The sequence below is a fragment of the Catharus ustulatus genome, chromosome Z, assembly GCF_009819885.2.
Source record: "Catharus ustulatus isolate bCatUst1 chromosome Z, bCatUst1.pri.v2, whole genome shotgun sequence".
Classification (NCBI taxonomy): domain Eukaryota; kingdom Metazoa; phylum Chordata; class Aves; order Passeriformes; family Turdidae; genus Catharus; species Catharus ustulatus.
The window spans coordinates 59084394-59100728 of record NC_046262.2 but is presented as its reverse complement, the minus strand read 5'-3'; the positions used below and the strand labels follow the sequence as shown (position 1 = coordinate 59100728).

Sequence of the window (16335 nt, the reverse complement as noted above, 5' to 3'; positions counted from 1 at the left end):
CACACCAACCATTTCATCCTCTACACAGACACCACATACGGATTTAGTTTGCATGACCTGCTTCCTCAAAGACACCTTCACATGTGTATCTCCACATGTTCTGAAACATCAGTGTTTGCCTATGATCAGGCCAAATCAGCAGATACTGTCCCTGTTGGGGGTTGGGGGAGTTTTTACTCTTTCCCTCAGTGGAGAAAATTTTTGCCATTAGCATGTTAAAGGAACCTGGCCAGGCAACTCCCTGGTTTCTAATTACTCAAGACAAAAAAGAGGGGTGGGGATGAATAGCCATAAGTTGCTTTGTCCTTTCGACCTTGCCAGCCTGAATGCGGAGGAAAGAGGTTCTTTTTCTCCTCGGTGGGACCTGCCCTGCACTCCAACACTGCTACAGCTTCCTCTGAGAACAGCGCTGAGAACCGGGATGCAAACGGTGAGCGGTTTTTTCCTTCACCCTTCTCCCACCTGGCACCACCCTGCCACCTCGCCTGCCTGCTCCACCAGCTGCTGCGACTGAGGCCGCCCCACTCCACCGGGACTGTGAGGAGGAGAAGGGCGTCTGACTGGAAAAAAGACTGAGACTGAGTTTCATTCTGTTTTGTCATTGATCTTTTCATAGCTGATGTTGTTCTTGTTTGTCTTGTAGATATATCAGTAAAGAACTGTTATTCCTAAACCCATACCTTTTGCCTGAGAAACCCTTAATTTCCAAATTATAGTAAACTGGGAGGGAGGGAATTTTCACTCTCCATTTTGGGAAAAAAGCTCTCGCATTTTTTTTTTCTGGCAATACTGTGCCCTAAACCAGGACAGTCTCCCAGACAAAAAGCTGTGAAAATGCACATGTCCCAAAAAAGCAAAAATACCTCATCTCCTCTCCAGGAGTCTCTTGGTCTCCCATTCTACAAATACTCATCACAAGCACAGCAACCACAAAGTGCTGAATTTCAACTCCATGCTTTGGCACAGCCTTGAAATTCTCTTTTCCTCTTTGTGCAAGGTCAAGAGCCTTGTAATACCCTCCTGCTCCCCAAAGAGTGTTGCTCCTGAGTAGCAGCAGGGGATGTTTTGTACAGACAGATTCAGCAGCACTCCCTAGGAAAACAAAGGAATCCCTAAAAAAAGATACGGTTCTCTAGAAGAAAACAGGCACAACACGCCTCATAGGAAAAACGCAGGTCTGGTTGCTCCAGCCTGCTGTGCTACCCCAGGAAGAACAGAGGTGGTGATCATGGAGGAGGTGACTGAGTTGAGACACCTAAGGGAAATAAATACTCAACATGGGTTTGTCATGACATAAGAATTCAAGTGCCTCAATACCAGAGAGTGCAGATGAGCATTTCCATGTTTGCAGACCTCATGTTGCGGTATCTTCCTCTCTGGAGACCTGGAACATGCCATAAACCCAGATGAGTTCACATAATCCCCATAAACCCAGAGGAGTTCACATAAACCTTCTTTAAAAAAGAAAAGTTCTAATACAAGTCTCAAAAGCAGCAACTTCATCAGCTCTGGAGTGTTTTGAAATTCTTTTATCCGAAGAACTTACTAGCACTGAAACAAAAATTAGCAAGGGAAGTAAATTTTTTGTTAGCCAACATCCCCTCATGGTAAGAAGACATGGACTGTGGCCAAGGTCTTCATTCCCCTTTTTTTCCCCCTCACATTTTACTCAACTTCTCATTTTTAACCAGACGTGCTACATCAAGCATTCAAAAGATTCTGGGCAATTACATCTGTAGTACATCAATTTGGGAGAGAGAAAGAAGCATGCTTCCTCTGTGACTTATGGTGGCACAACACCAAATACACCTATCCAATTATTAAACATTTATTGGACCCTTAATAGGTCAGTTACAAAACCAAAATCTTCCAGAAGGGCAGGCTGGAAGGAAAGGGAAAGTACAATTAAAGGTTGCTGCTCTGTTGCAGTGTCAGGGCCAGGTGTTACACTCTCAATTTCCGTTGTAAGACACTGGCAAACAACCTGGCTTTCCTATAGTAAAATCTGATGCTGCTATGGCAGGAGTTTTTGCCTCTAGCAGCTTCCTCATTCCTGCAACTAGATGCACCATTTCTTAACATTGGACACAACTGGCCATCTGGGCCATGGCTGTAGTAACGTTATCCTTGTAGCTGTGCCTTTTACTGAATGACATATTTGAGTGGTCAGGAGACTTAATAGTGGTTATAGGAGACAGAAGTTTGTCTTAGATATGCTCATGGGAGCTTGGAAAGCTTAACTTGCAAGAAGTTAGCACAAGCTGCTGGATCTGGTTTCCAGCTCTCTTTTTCCTTATCCATTTCCTTTGCTCTTCCCCCTCTTTTTCTCTCTTATTTTCATGTTTCCTCACTCTCCATTGCATACCTATGAGGAAATGGAACATTGTGTGCTGGAGTCCAAAGCCTGGCAAGAGCAGGTTTTTGGTTAATGCTTTGTGACACCACACTCAGGATGTCCAGCTGCAGACCTCCAGCCTACCTTGGGCTCTCCATGGCATTTCCTCCATCCACCAACATGCACTGGCACACAAAGAAAAAAAGACAAAGCAAGCCCTGGAAAGCAGATTCATGGCTCCAACGCCTCAAAATTACAGGCAGGTAAACAGCTCTGGGAAGCCACGTGGAGCTGGAGGGCATCACAGCAGTACCAGGTGTCACAGGTCTGGTTCATTCATTCAGATGGACACCATGATTTACAACCTGCTTCACTGGTCATTCAATCAGGGATTACTGCTGCCCACCTTTCCCACCCTACTTCCCACCTCTCCCAGCAGCTCAGAAAGAATTGAAATTTGCTCAGCCTCCCAAATGTACTGCAGCTCTGACCCTGAGCACCTTCTGAGTTCAACTCCAGCTCCAGGTGAACCTCTTCCCTTCTGCTGCCACATGTTGCTTTCACCTAACAGGTGACAGAAATCAGCACAAGCAAAGTCCAAAAAAGTAAAAAGGATGCCTTCCATTACAGGAGCTTTAAAGGTGACTAAAACAAGGCAAACTGAACTCCCACATGGATGTTTGTGAGGATCATGGCATAGCATGAACTCTCCAAAAATATAATCCTTTTAACTAGCCTAGACCTAAGTGGAACTGATTAATTCTCTTGAGAGCACCTAAATTTAGACCTGCTGACTTCCTCTCCCACACTTTTTCCACACATCCAAGGAGTGTAGCAAATACATACTTATAGTGCATGGGTAGCTCAGGTATTTGTCTATGTCTCCAGACCTTTTGCAAAATAAACTATCTAGGGAGTGATTTTTGAAGCTTACATTGCTTTTCCATTCTGTCCCTCCTCAGGCCACATTTTCTGACTTTCAGAAGCAACCAACCACATCTTCCTGAGTGTCTTTAAGTGCTCCTGATCCTGTGCCATCCCACATTTGCCAAGAGCCATCTATTGCCCACCATCCTATCCAGTGGCTCCTGGACACATCATATAGCAGACTGATGATGCATGAAATTCAAGTGATTTTCAACTTCTCCACAGTCGACTTGCACATTTTTAACATTTACTCTCCAGCAACCTGGGGAAGAGAAATACGTTGCATTTGTGGTTGTGAGGAAGGTGGGTGGGAGTGAGGGCACCTGAGAAGCTGAGGCCTCTACGGTTGAGTGACTGTATACATGGGACAGCTACAGAATTTTTGAACTAAACAATGAGACATTCCACAGTTTAAAAAAACAAAAAACAAAAAACAAACAGGGAATGTTTTCTGGATGTGTAGATTTTCCTCCCCAATCACAGGACACACATTCTTCTGTACCATTTTTATTAAGTGCTGTCATCATAGTAATTACTATAGTGTAAGAATCAAGCACAGATCACATGAATTATATTACAGTCCAGTTATTTTAGGTATCCATACAACAATCCTACAGCAACATTTTGGACCTCAAACTGCTGTATGCCTAAGGCTGTACTTGACTTGACAGCAGGAGGCAAGCGGCCACACATGGCACCTGAGAAGAGATGCACCTCTCTCTCCTTCTAGTTTAGCCAGGGTTTACCCACCCACACTTGCCTATAGGAAGCCTTTTTCCTAAAAATTTATTATCTAGGTAGGCTGTTTCCTGCCTTTGCTTGCACTGGCTTCTGCAAGAGCCATACGAGGTGTGGCTGAGGTGGAGCATTCAGGAGCTGGACTTTGACGGTTGTCTGGGATTCTTATTTTACTCTGCCAGGCAGCAGGTTGTAGAGCAAGGCGCCTTGGCTGATGAGGAATTCCCACTTTCTCTTGAGCCAGTGGCAGCAGCTGCACTCCCCCTAAAGCAGCACAGAGCAGATGTACCAGCTGTGTCTGTCAGCTACAGGGCACATGGACACAAAGGCATCAGGGACGAGAAGAAATATGAAAGCCAACAGAAACCACCAAGCCTTCATGGTGCTGCTTCTCACCCACAGACATCCTGGCTCCTCTAGTGATGCTACCAAAGGAAATAAGGGGATGCTTATAGCATCTAACAGGCAGGGGAAGAAGCAAGAAGAGCACATCCAAAGTGTTTCAGGCAGACAAAACCTAACCAAGTCTGGAAAGAGCTAGACAGGAGGTCTAGTAACTGAAGTTGAGCAAAGGGGATGCAGTCACAGGGCCAGAAAATAACTCACTGGTTCTGCTGCTGTAGCAGGCTACACACTTAACAAATTTCCAAAATAAAAAATTACTTACTCCGTTTTCACCACAAGCAGAGGAACACATGAGGGCACATCCTGTTGGGATGGGTTGGTACCTATATCCAAGCACAATTGTCTTTTGTTTTCCTTTTCTTTTTAAGGAAGATGTGTATCTTTTATCCAGGACCTGCACTAAGTCTTCCCATCCTCTGTTCAAACCTTTCACATGCTGGTAACCAAGCAGTTAAAACCTGCAGAAACAGCCCATTCGGACACCCCTGGTACCAATACCCCAAAATCTAAACTTTCCCGTGCCCAGTGCAGTGGGAGCTGGAGTCAGCTACCTCCAGAATCCAACATTAAATCCCACCAGCCCAACAGGAGGAGAGGAGAGCTGTGGCAGACCTGTTCTGCACTGCAGGGCGGGCAGTGGTGCAGCATGTGGTGAAACAAAGGATGTCTCCAAAACACAGAGAAATAAACAAGATAGATGGGAACTTAAGGTTCCACCACAGAGTCTCCTCGGATGGGAAGACTGAGTTGTTCCCGCGAGGAGCCTTTCTGGTCCTGGCTGAGTCCCTCCATGAGGGGAGCTAGGCCAGTGTTTAGGCCGGGCAAGCACCGCTAGGGTCGCTGAGCCTTCTGCGCTGCAGGAAGGCCCATCCCACGGAGAAACGGCGCCACTCCGTGCTTTTGGTGGTCGGAAGGAAAACAGCAAGCGAAAAAAGGGAAAAGGAAAAAATATTCTCGTGATATATTCCCGCCTCCCAGCTTCGCAGCCGCCCCGCATTACTGGCAACACCAGCTCCCCCTTTCTCGTAAGGCGAGCAAAGCGCCGCGTCAGACACAGCCGCTCCGCGGGGGCACGCGGGGGGTGGGGGTAGGCCGAGCACTTCCTGCTCATCGTTACACAGCACTTTTCCAGCCTTGCTGGGCTTTCCTTTCTGCCGCTGCTGCCGCCGGCTCCCCCCGGCAGCCGGCAGGCACGCGCTCTCCCCTCCCGGCCGGGGCTGCGCAGCGCGGCGCGCGCCCCTCGCCGCCTCCCCTCAGCAGGGGCCCCCGGCGACCCCGGGCCCGGCGGCGCCGTGGGCGGGCACGCGGGGGGGCAGGAGGCGGGGCGGGCCCTGCGCATGCGCGGCGCGGCGCGACGGCGGGGATAAAAGGGCGGCCCGGGCGACGCGGGAGAAGCGCTGGGCGGCGGGAGGCGAAGGAGGGAGCCGAGCTGAGCCAAGGGACGTAGCCCTTGATTTCTTGTCTTTACACCACCCGCACTCCTTTCCCAGCCGTCGCCGCCATGGTGAAGATCGTGGGCAACCTGGTGAGTTGGATGGGCGAGGCGGCCATGTCTTTGGCCGTGAGAGGGGCGGGCGGCGGGACGAGCATCACTCGCCGGCGGGCGGGAGAACGGGGAGGGAGCGCTGCCCGGGGCAGCCTGGCAGGCGGGGGACCCTGCTCGGGCTGCCCGGCACACCCGAGCAACTTTGACCTGCTGGAGATGGCGGGTGCGAGCCCGTGTGCTACCCGGGCAGGCGGAGCCTGCTTCAGCCATGCGGCGGGAACGGGGAAGCCGCGCGGAGGGCTCGGTCGGACCATAGGGAGGGAACAAATGACTGCACGACCTGAGGCTTGGGGCGCTCGGGGCGAGCAGGGAGGTGATGCAATTTCACCTTACGGCACGTCGTTGGTCATCGCACTTTAAAGTCTTAAGGAAAAGGTTTCGTTGCTCAAGCGGATAGCAGAGTACTACGGCCACAGGAGGAGAGGAGAGTCTTAAGCTTCATCGGGGAGATTTAGGTTGGACATTAGCTGGAGTTTCTGAAAAGACGGGGTGATTAGGCGTTGGAATGGGCTTCTCAGAGAGATGGTTGAGTCACCGTCCCTGCAGAAGTTTAAAGGGGAACTGGACGTGGCACTGAGTGCCATGGTGTGGTTGACAGTGTGGTGTTGGGTCACAGGTTGGACTCGATGATCCTGGAGGTCTTTTCCAACCTAACTCATTTTGTGATACAGTACCCTAATTTGGCAGTCTCGATTTGCCTTATAGACTGCTGGTCTGTAGGGGACCAGGTGGCTTTCTTAGAGTTTGGCCCAAGTTCTGTTGCATTTCTGGGAGGACATCATGGAAAAGTTCAGCCATTATTGACTTGAAAGGAACTGCTGCAGCCTGTTCCCCATGCTTAATCAGCAGTATTTTCCTTAATCAGAACTATTTCCCCTGTTATGGTGCTGTCTGGCATGCTCACAACCCTAATGCAGCACATTACTCTTTGGATGGTTCTGTGAATACTAACACATCTGTGGCTCTGAGATACAGAATAGCAGTAAGCCTAGACCAACACATGGAGAATACCCTGCTGGTGATGAAATAGCATGTGGTCTTGTGCGCAGCAGCTGATGTGGTTGATAGATAACAACAGAGTATTTGTTAGCTGTAACTTAGGAACTCAAGTCTCAAAGAATATTCCCCGTGCAAATCTAGCAAGTTCTTCATTTCAGGAAAAAATCCTGTCGGGCTAGTCTCACCTTTTGAACTTGAAGTTTGGTGCAAGTGTCAGTTTGATCTTGTTTTGGGGCATCCTGTAAGGCCCCATAAAAGTCACTCAGAAAGGTCTCTAACAGGGTTTACAATTGTTTTTGTGCCCTGAGTTAGACATAGGGGAGAAACGCCAAGAAGATATTCTCAAGAGGTCAAAAGAACAAAAAATATTGGCAACTTTAGAAAATCAGAACTTTGGCAAAAGGTTTAGTGCAACATTCAGTCAACATAAAATGCTTCTCAAAGCGTTTAACTAAGCCCATTCAATGTAGTGAACTCTAAGCCTGTTGATTTCAAGTTACTCCAAAATTCTGAGAAGAGGGAGTTAGAAGAATTCCAAGAACAGACAGAAGAGACGTACAAAAGGGCACATAGTAGCTACTAACTGCTGGGTCCCAGCGGTGTTCAGCTGATAGAAATTCCAAGAGGAGGTAGGGTCAAGACATACACTAGCAGCATGTTTGGCCTTAAATACTTCGTGCCTCCAGGGTGCCCGTGATTGGCGAACACTGGGATACAGGCTCTAGGGTTGGGGGTGTGTGACAGTGCGCTGCATCACCAAAGCAAGGCTCGACCTGCCCCTTCCCCCACACTTTTGCACCCCAAAATGTTTTGACACCTCAGTATTTCCAGTCTCTCACACGCCCAAGTTTGTTTTCTAGCCTGTGATCTTCTACAGTCAATTTACTTTACAAATGAAAGGCATGTCAGGTGTCTCCCACTGTACTGCAAAAGTGTTGACATCTAATACATAAATATACAAACTAACACTTGTGACAACAGCTCAAAAACCGGTGAATGCAGGAAGTTCCTTAAGATGAACGAAATGCCTTACCATTCAGGACATGGAGAGACAATCGTGTGTGAAAGCAACCTGAAATTGTTGTTCTGTTTGCATCTCTTCCCCCTTCTGTTTATGGTGGCACAGGAGGGGCAAACTTTTGGTGTTAAAGTTCGAGGTTTTTGTTACAGGAACAGATTAAACATGGAAAGTCAAACTTGGCTCTGGAGAAAGAGCCTGTTCTAGCCAAACTTCCACTATCCTCATAGCTATGAACATTGTTTAATAGTCTGCTGTGGTTAAATTGTAGTTAAAGCAAACTTTTGTTACTGGTTCACGGAAAGTGTGGACTCAATAGTCATGCTGACAACTGCATTTTAACGTCAGTGACATCCAGAGTATTCAAGCACAGTGCAGTTGGGATTTCTGGATTAACTCTGGTTTTCAGTAAAGCAAGTTTGTATTCTTCTCTGATACAAAGGGGAAAACCCATTCTTGCGCTGTCTGCAAGAGCTTCTATGAGTGAGAGCAAGCTAGATCTGGTCCTTCACCCTGCACACATCTTCAGATACAGACTAGCTTCTGAAGAGTGGCTATTTTCAGGATGCTTGACTGATCCCTGGGTAGTACCTACTGTAGCACAGAAGGAGCAGTATTTTGGTCGTTTTGTAGTGGCCTTCAGATGAGTAACTAGTGTAATTTGTAAGAAGGTTTGACTATGGGACATATTGCCTTTTATAGCTGAAGCTAATGGGGCGTATAAACTTAAAAAGCTAGTGCTGCCAAAGCTTTCCTCTTCATTCTCGCTGTCTCTCTTGTTATTTGAGTTAAAGAAAATGCTGGAAAGTTGCACCTTTTGCTACAAGTGATAATTTTAGAAGTGGTGTGTCCTATGGAGTTTAGGCAGTTGAACCTTTGGTATGTTTAGGCTAACTTCTGAATTTAAAAGTCTCCACTAAATTACATGACTGGGCAAGTTCAAGGGTGACTTGATATGTGTTGAAAATAATGTTTACAACCAAGCTTTAATCAAATCTGCCAGATATTGTGGACCTATATTATCTGTTGCTGAGAGCAGCAGACTCCTTTCAGCACCATTTGTGGCCAGCAGCCTCGGTTTTGAAGCACAACCTGGTGCTGGGAACCTCTGAGGCACTAGAGGCTTTCATTATTAGACCTTCTTACTTGGCCCTTGGGAGCAGATACCTACTGCCAATGTATTTGTTGAAGGTAGCACGCCCTTTTCTGTTGGACAGAAATACAAGTAAAATGAGGTCTTGTGTGTGCTCAGGGAGGTTGTAGTTACATATTTAAGAAAAAACCAAAATCAATAACAACAAAAAAACCCACACCACCACAAAGAACAAACAATATTGACCAGCATGCTGAGCTTCCCCCAGTGAGCTGCTACCTGGAGAAAATCCTGTTTAACCAAGCTGTAAGATCTTTTCAAAGCATGACAGAATAGTCTTGTGATAGGAGGCTCCCCTTCTGGTAACAGAGATTATTTAGTTTTTTATAAAAAACCTTGTTACTTTACAGTTAACATGAAAGTCAGCTAGGTCAATCAGACAGGTCGTGCAGCTTGTTTTTTGTTTTGTTTGTGCTACTGTCTTCCTCCAGGGAAATTGAGCTCACTAGAAAAACTTTCAGAACTTCTCACTAGTTTGGTATCTTTTTAACTTGCAGGGTAACATCTTTGGACCCAGCATCTCTTTTCACTGCAGCAATTTTGGCTGATAGTAGAGATGATTTGCAGGGTAACACTTGATTTATAGTCAGGACCAGGTCGCCAGTGGTGACCAGCTGTAATTATGATGCTGTCCCACTTTCCCTTTGTTCTGTGTGATAGCAAACCTGAGGTGTGTGACAATATGATGAATGCATTCCAGGGCTGGGCTTCCATTTGCAGAATACAGTAATTATGTAGTTGGAAAGGTGACATAGGGGTTAAAAAAGGATGATGTAACTGGCAGCTGTGGAAAGTGGAATTAATAGAGTGGTCATGTTACAGTGCAGAGGTCTGAGAAGCTGTACTAAAAATTAGCAGTAGGATTTCAAGGCCAAAAGGAGTGAGGCTTGACTGAGGAGCTGATGGTATAAGTACTGGGAGAGAGCAGCAAGCATGGATTGCTGTGTACAGGGATATTAAACATTTTTGGTGGGAGTGGGTGCAGGATGCCTATGTTAGTGCAGGAGTAGGGGAATGTAGGGAGATGGGAAAACTTAGCTGTTCCTATCTCTTTCAAAAATGAGAGTGGTTGGAGTGTTACTACTGATCCTCTAGCAGAATAGACTGACTGTCCAAGATGCAAGGATGGAAAAAACAGCATGGATGCTGTGTCTCTGAAGAGAGCTATGTGGGGAGGGAAAACTTCTGTTAACAGGAAGATGTAATGCTGAGTGTATTTGAAGTTACAGGAAGCTGTGAAGAGTTTCACATAGGATTATATGTACATAAGTGTACTTATACTTTGCTTGTTTAAATATATTCATGTCCAGTTTGACTTCTGTCTCCCCACCTCCTTGACATTCTTTAGCTTACTAGAGTTGAGTTGCAATTTATTGTGGGTTATTGCAGAAGCAGCTATGAATTAGTTAAGTCCTGCACTGCAAAACCCAACCCCTGTGTACATCTGGCAGTAACCATACTGCTTTCAGTCAGCTGTTGCTGACAGGACTCCAGTGCTTTACTCCATTAAGCTGGCGGGGACTAAAGCTATCAGCTATCTTTTGAAGTTTGTGCTAGCAGCTCTCCTGAAGCTTGATTGCCAAGTAAACAAAGTTGAGAATTATTGAAGTGGCTTGTAGTTTCTTTCACAAAGACAGTGTCAGGAAGTAGATGATCAGCACTTTCTGCTTCTGCCTGAAATATTTGCTTACTTTTTGCTAGCATGCTAGATATTTGCTTTTAATGTTTTTCAGTTCTACTAAAGCATTCACTTTTGACAAGCAAAAATGAGTAATGGCATGTAGGGATGTTTAGTTCGAAGAAATATTGTCCAGAGATGATTTGTGTGACTAAGTACAACACACACACTCATAGACTCTGAATAAGTATTGGGTGTTTACTTGTGTAGTCTGTATGTGTAGCATTGCTTTGGCTAATGATGTCAAACATGGGTTCTCTTGGCAAAATAACTATCCTATGAGGTTGCCTTCAAAAACATGTTTCAAATTATTTTAATGTTAGCCATTGATTGGAAAAGTCACCAGAGTGGAGGCCCATACAAAGGTTTGTATCTGTTGTTTTCAAATTCTGCAGAGGAAAGTCTTTCTTACTACCAAGACAGAAGTGAGAATATGGATTATAAAAATCTCTATTTTGGGGATAACACAGAGCTGTCAGAGTTGAGCATCACAACTAGACAATTTCTAGTTTGTTTCCACAATTCAGGGAGTTTGACTGAGCTTTGTGGGTGTTTTCTAATTGGTAAGTCATAAGACACTGACTGCTGCTAGCACCAATGAAAACAAGTGCTTCATACTGAAGCACTTACATGATGGTACAAATTACCCAGTTAAGTGTTTAAGACTTGCCATAATGATTAGTGTGTTAGGTCTGAGAGCAACCCAGCATTGTGGTTAGTCTTACACAATTTAGAAAAGGAGGAGGAAAATCATCAATGTGTTTAATTTTTTTTTCTGTAGGTTGAATTTGAGGCAGAACTGAAATCTGCTGGTGAGAAGCTTATAGTAGTTGATTTCTCTGCCACATGGTGTGGACCATGCAAAATGATCAAGCCTTTTTTCCATGTAAGTAGTTTTTCTGGTTTATTTCTGCATTAAATTGTATATAAATGTTTGTGTTGCTTCACAATTACAGTAAATTCACGACTACAAGCCGCACTGAGTATAAGCCGCATCTCTGGGTGTTGGCAAATATTTCATTTTTTGTCCATAAATAAGCCGCTCTGTCGTTCGCAGCGAGGACCCGCGTGCAACAAAGTTGCCAAATAGTAACAGAACGGCGCCAGGGTGGGGTTTACTGACTCAGCTAAGGCTGTGCAGGCTTGGCCCGCTAGGGGCTGCTGACGGGGCCAGGTAGCCCAGCCCAGTGCTGCCGCTCGGCGGGGCCACTGGGCTTGGTCACCACGGCCCAGCGCTGCCCTGTGGTGGCAGGCAGGGACGGAGCCCCCCGCCGCCTCCCAGAGCCGCGGCAGGGGCGGCCCGGGTCCCCCCCCTCCTCCCCGGGCCGCGGCAATGGCGGCGTGGGGCCCCCCCATCTCTCCCCAGGGCTGCGGCAGAGGAGGGAAGGAGGGAGCTCTCCCACCTCTCTCCCCGCCCCCCGTGCTGCCTGCAGGCAGCCAGGCTCCACCCGCGGTGCAACAGAGTAGCAATTTGTAACAATCGCAAAATGCCGACTTTGCAGCAGCTCGGCTTGACACTCTGGCTGGCTCTTCTGAGGTTGTAAATGTCAGAAAATTGTTCACATATTGGCCGCTCCTGAGTATTAGCCGCATTTCCGGTTTAAGAGCAAAATCTTCGTCAAATTGGTGCGGCTTGTATTCGTGAAATTACTGTACACAGGAAAATTCCTTTGGCTTTATGTGATTGCTGGCATTTTCTAGAAAAGTGAGAAGTTGCAGAAGTATCTATTTTTAAGACTACCAATTGAAATAGACTGACTACTGATATAGCTGGGAACTAATCTGAAGTTTAGCTTTTGCCCTGTATTTGTCCTGTTGCATGCATCTCAGTTGCATTCCATCAGGTGGTGGGACACAAAGAGGAAACATGCTTGTCCTTCTGTACATGGTTAATATAAATCCTCCAGCTGTTTTTAGGTGGCCGTGTTATCTCCTGGTAAGGTATGAGAAGCTGTAGCACCTTTTGGTTATCAGCTGAAGGCTGCAAGAGAAGGCCTTCCACCTATGTCTTGAGATGTTTGAGTCTTTCTGGAGAGAGCATGTTTCCAAAGACTTCTCCAGAAACAGTTGGCTGGAGAACAGAGTATTTTTGCTCTGATAGTAAAATAGCTGCTTCAAGATAACAAAGGGTGCTTCACTAGCAATTTAAGCAGCACTAGCCTTTCAATTTATAGGAATGCATCTTTTCAGGAAACTTTCCTGGAGCACTGTAACTGCATAGTTCTTTTTGTTTCGTTCTAGAGTTTATGTGAGAAGTATGACAATGTGGTGTTCATAGAAATCGATGTGGATGATGCCCAGGTAAGGTCTGGGGCGGTGCTAAGGGAGGACAGCTAAGGACTTCCACACAAGTGACAGACAAGAATTCAAAATGTCTTCACACATACTGAAAAAAGAGTTTATTTGAACTTGAACAGGGATTTAGCTGGAAAGAATGATTTATTTTTTTTTAGGGAACCCCTGAACAGAGCAAACTGCCTTGGTTATCAGCACACTTGAAGTCCTGTGGCATCATATGGTCAGATAACTTGGAAGCACTGACCCTTTACTTTGGGAGGGAGCATTAGTCTAAGGTCTTAAGCTGCTTTGATGCAGTCTTCCTTAAACCTAATGGTTCACAACCTACTGATCTGTCTGGTCCCTCCACTGCTCTTGGCACTGTTTCCTCTTTCATTAAAAATTAAATTAGGTCTTGAATTAAGTGCAGTAAAATGTCTGCTGTATTGCAGTTTCAGCATTGTCAAATTAGTACTGAAAAATACCACATGGAAGCCCAAGAGTTGCCATGGGGTTCTTGAGTCTTACAAGCAGACATGTGTTTTGATGCAGAAGTCTGTTGGTTTTTTTTCCAAACACAGAGTATGGGTTAAGATTTTTGCTATTGCATGAATTAAATGCTGAAGAAGGGATCTTTAAGGCTTACTTCAGGAAGATGTTAACACTGCACTGGTTTTACTGGAGATGGACTAGAAGAAGCACTTTTGTTTTATCTTGATCCTGTCAGCTAAACAGAAGTCAGCTAGAGTGAATTCTAAATTTAGCATCCTTAAGAATATGCCCAGTTGAAGATGGTTTTTTGTCTCTTACAGGATGTTGCTTCACACTGTGATGTGAAGTGCATGCCAACGTTCCAGTTCTACAAGAATGGAAAGAAGGTAGGTTCTGACTTTTTGGAACTGGAGCAGGCAAGCTAAACACTTGAAAGAAGATTGGGAGTGTTGGACTACTTAATCTACTTTCTCTTGATTATGTCTCTATGGTACCACTAGCATTAAGACACTCCTGAGAGTGTTCATCTTGGTACTGCAGCAAATGTAACCAGCAGTTAACTGGTGATGCAAACTGTGTTGTTCACAGGTAGTGAACTGAGTTACAGGTCAATCTTACAGGTGGTTTCATGAGAGTTAGTGGGGTGAGATGTCTGTGTTAAGACTGCTGGTCTATCTTCCTGGCACCCTGATTTTTACTTGGGCAGTGTTTGTTCTGGATGCAGCTTGTGTTCAAGCAGAGACGTGACTAATAGGTGCCTATGGAATCTCACCCAAACAAAAGTCTCTAACCTGTTTGAGTACAACAGATGTTTAGTTTATTTCACAGAGAAGCTGTATAATCTTTGAAGTGATGGTCCTGTCCCTGTTAGAGGACTGAACAAACATCTTGTATCTGCTCTGCCAAGAGATAAGATGAGATTGCATGCAGATTGTGCTCTGACAGCACAGTGGGCTGCCTGTGCAGGATAGTTTGAGCAGCTCTCTGCCTGAACTTGCTGAGCTGAATGTGTTGTCTTGAGCTTTTAGTTTGCTAAGCAAGCTGAAGGTAGGCTTTTCTGGAAGAAAACAATGCTTGGGTGTAAGTTTCATAGCTGAATATGATGGAATTGCGCTTGGATAGTAGAGTGTCACATGTAGGATGACTTTCAGTTCAGTATGGGGTCGGTATGAACCTTTGACAGTTCCGTCAGGGTGAACTTCTGCAACTTCATGATGTTGTTGGAAGAATTATGATTACAGTGTGACAGTCAGTTTGTGGCTTTCTGTATCAAGCAATCATTTTCATGGTCTGTGTTGTAGTCTTGCTCTGTACCTTTCATCCCTGTGGATGCAGAAGGACAGAGCTGCTGTTCTTGAGACAGCAGATGAATGCTACCTCTATCTTTCTGCCCTGTAAGTTACAAGAACAGTTTTCACAGGAGAAGCCAGGCACAGGAGTAGGTCATTTGAACAGTCCTTCCAGAATTTGATTGGTAGGGTCCTGACCAACTCAAGATGACTTTGATCTGTCTCTGATACGTGGGGACCTTCAGAGTCTCTTCAAGCTTCTTTCTGAGTTTTACATGATATTGATTCAGGACCAATGGTAGTCTGGAAGTGAATTTTGATAGTCTGTCTCAACTTTTGCATGAGTTGATTTGAGTGGGAAGTAAATACATGAACATCTGCAAAATGCTCCCTATTTTGAGGGAAAAGTTTTAGTTTTTAGCAGAGTTGAATAGGTGTGTATGTGACTGGATGCTATGCAACTAATGTTAAGAAGCACTGAATGCAAGAATTCTAAAAACTGATCTCTCGTTACAGGTGCAGGAGTTCTCTGGGGCCAATAAAGAGAAGCTGGAAGAGACCATTAAAAGTCTAGTCTAATCTCCGGTCATGAAGACATTGAAGCATGAGTGCTTTGGCTAAATTACAGCCTGCAACTTTTCTACTTTAAAAAGAAACCTAAACAAGCTAGCTAGATTAAATGGTGCAAACTATCTTCTCGGTCCATGTATATGAGTACAATAAAGTATAAACTCTTCACTTTTGGATATTGCTATGTGTTTAACAAAAATATTAATTTCATAATGTCAGAGTGTCAGGTTTTGCTGTGTTAAAGGAGTAGAGTCTGCTGCCACCCTATTCAGATGGTAGTCAACAGGCTGTAATCTGGTTTACAAATACAGAAAGAGGAGTTGGAGAAAACAGGGTAGTCACTGAGTGGGATAGTTCTTTCTTCTGTTACTTCTGTTTAGTTAAAAGATTTATGAAATGTTTCAAGCTGCATTTTAGACTTCAAATCTAAGACTTGTCCTTCCAGAGCATAATATCAATCCTACCATGGAAGTGCAAGGTACTTGCTGTCTTTTTGCCTTTCCAATTTGCCTTGCCATTGGTATGTGTACCTTCTGGTTCTATTAGTAAAAAAGTGTGTTTAGTCTGAGTTGGACTGCTTTGTTCTAAGAAGTAAAACTTGTAGTGTCTTAAGGTCAAGAGAATTTTAGATTTATATACTCTTGTAATTTTCATATGCACTGTTGTGTTCTTAGAACACATTTGACACTGGGTTGGGCAGTAAACTGGATTCTGGTTCTCCAGTCCTGGATCAGGCTGTCTAGATGAATGCTGACCTGCCAGCCTTTTTTATACCGGCCACTCTTGACACTGTAACCAAAGGGAACAGTGTTTTTTTTCTCCACTGTGTCAAAATGGCTTCCCTGCTGGCTTGGATGTGGTCCCATATAAGAACTCAAAGAAGGGAGCAGGGCTGTAGTTGGCAGTGG

General features: G+C 45.2%; 2 protein-coding genes across 3 annotated transcripts in view; one reads left to right on the top strand and one right to left on the bottom strand.

Annotated features, from left to right (window-relative positions):
* LOC117010411 overlaps positions 1 to 5620 on the bottom strand; it is a 59733-nt gene extending 54113 nt beyond the window's left edge. The window contains exons 1-3 of one of the 2 annotated variants that reach the window (XM_033084850.1): positions 5018 to 5620; positions 4668 to 4728; positions 3810 to 4264 (exon numbers count right to left, since the gene is read on the bottom strand). In XM_033084850.1, the coding sequence (XP_032940741.1) occupies positions 4171 to 4264; positions 4668 to 4728; positions 5018 to 5516 (654 nt within the window). In that variant the 5' untranslated portion in view covers positions 5517 to 5620 and the 3' untranslated portion in view covers positions 3810 to 4170. Of the gene's footprint in view, positions 1 to 3809; positions 4265 to 4667; positions 4729 to 5017 lie in introns of those variants that run through there. The other variant, XM_033084851.1, reaches the window with a different exon arrangement.
* A 125-nt stretch (positions 5621 to 5745) lies between these two features.
* TXN (thioredoxin) lies at positions 5746 to 15595 on the top strand. Its single transcript, XM_033084777.2, has 5 exons — positions 5746 to 5930; positions 11581 to 11685; positions 13041 to 13100; positions 13889 to 13954; positions 15374 to 15595. The coding sequence occupies exons 1-5, from the start codon at positions 5907 to 5909 to the stop codon at positions 15434 to 15436; spliced, it is 318 nt and encodes a 105-aa protein (XP_032940668.1). The 5' UTR covers positions 5746 to 5906; the 3' UTR covers positions 15437 to 15595.
* Positions 15596 to 16335: the final 740 nt, after the last annotated feature.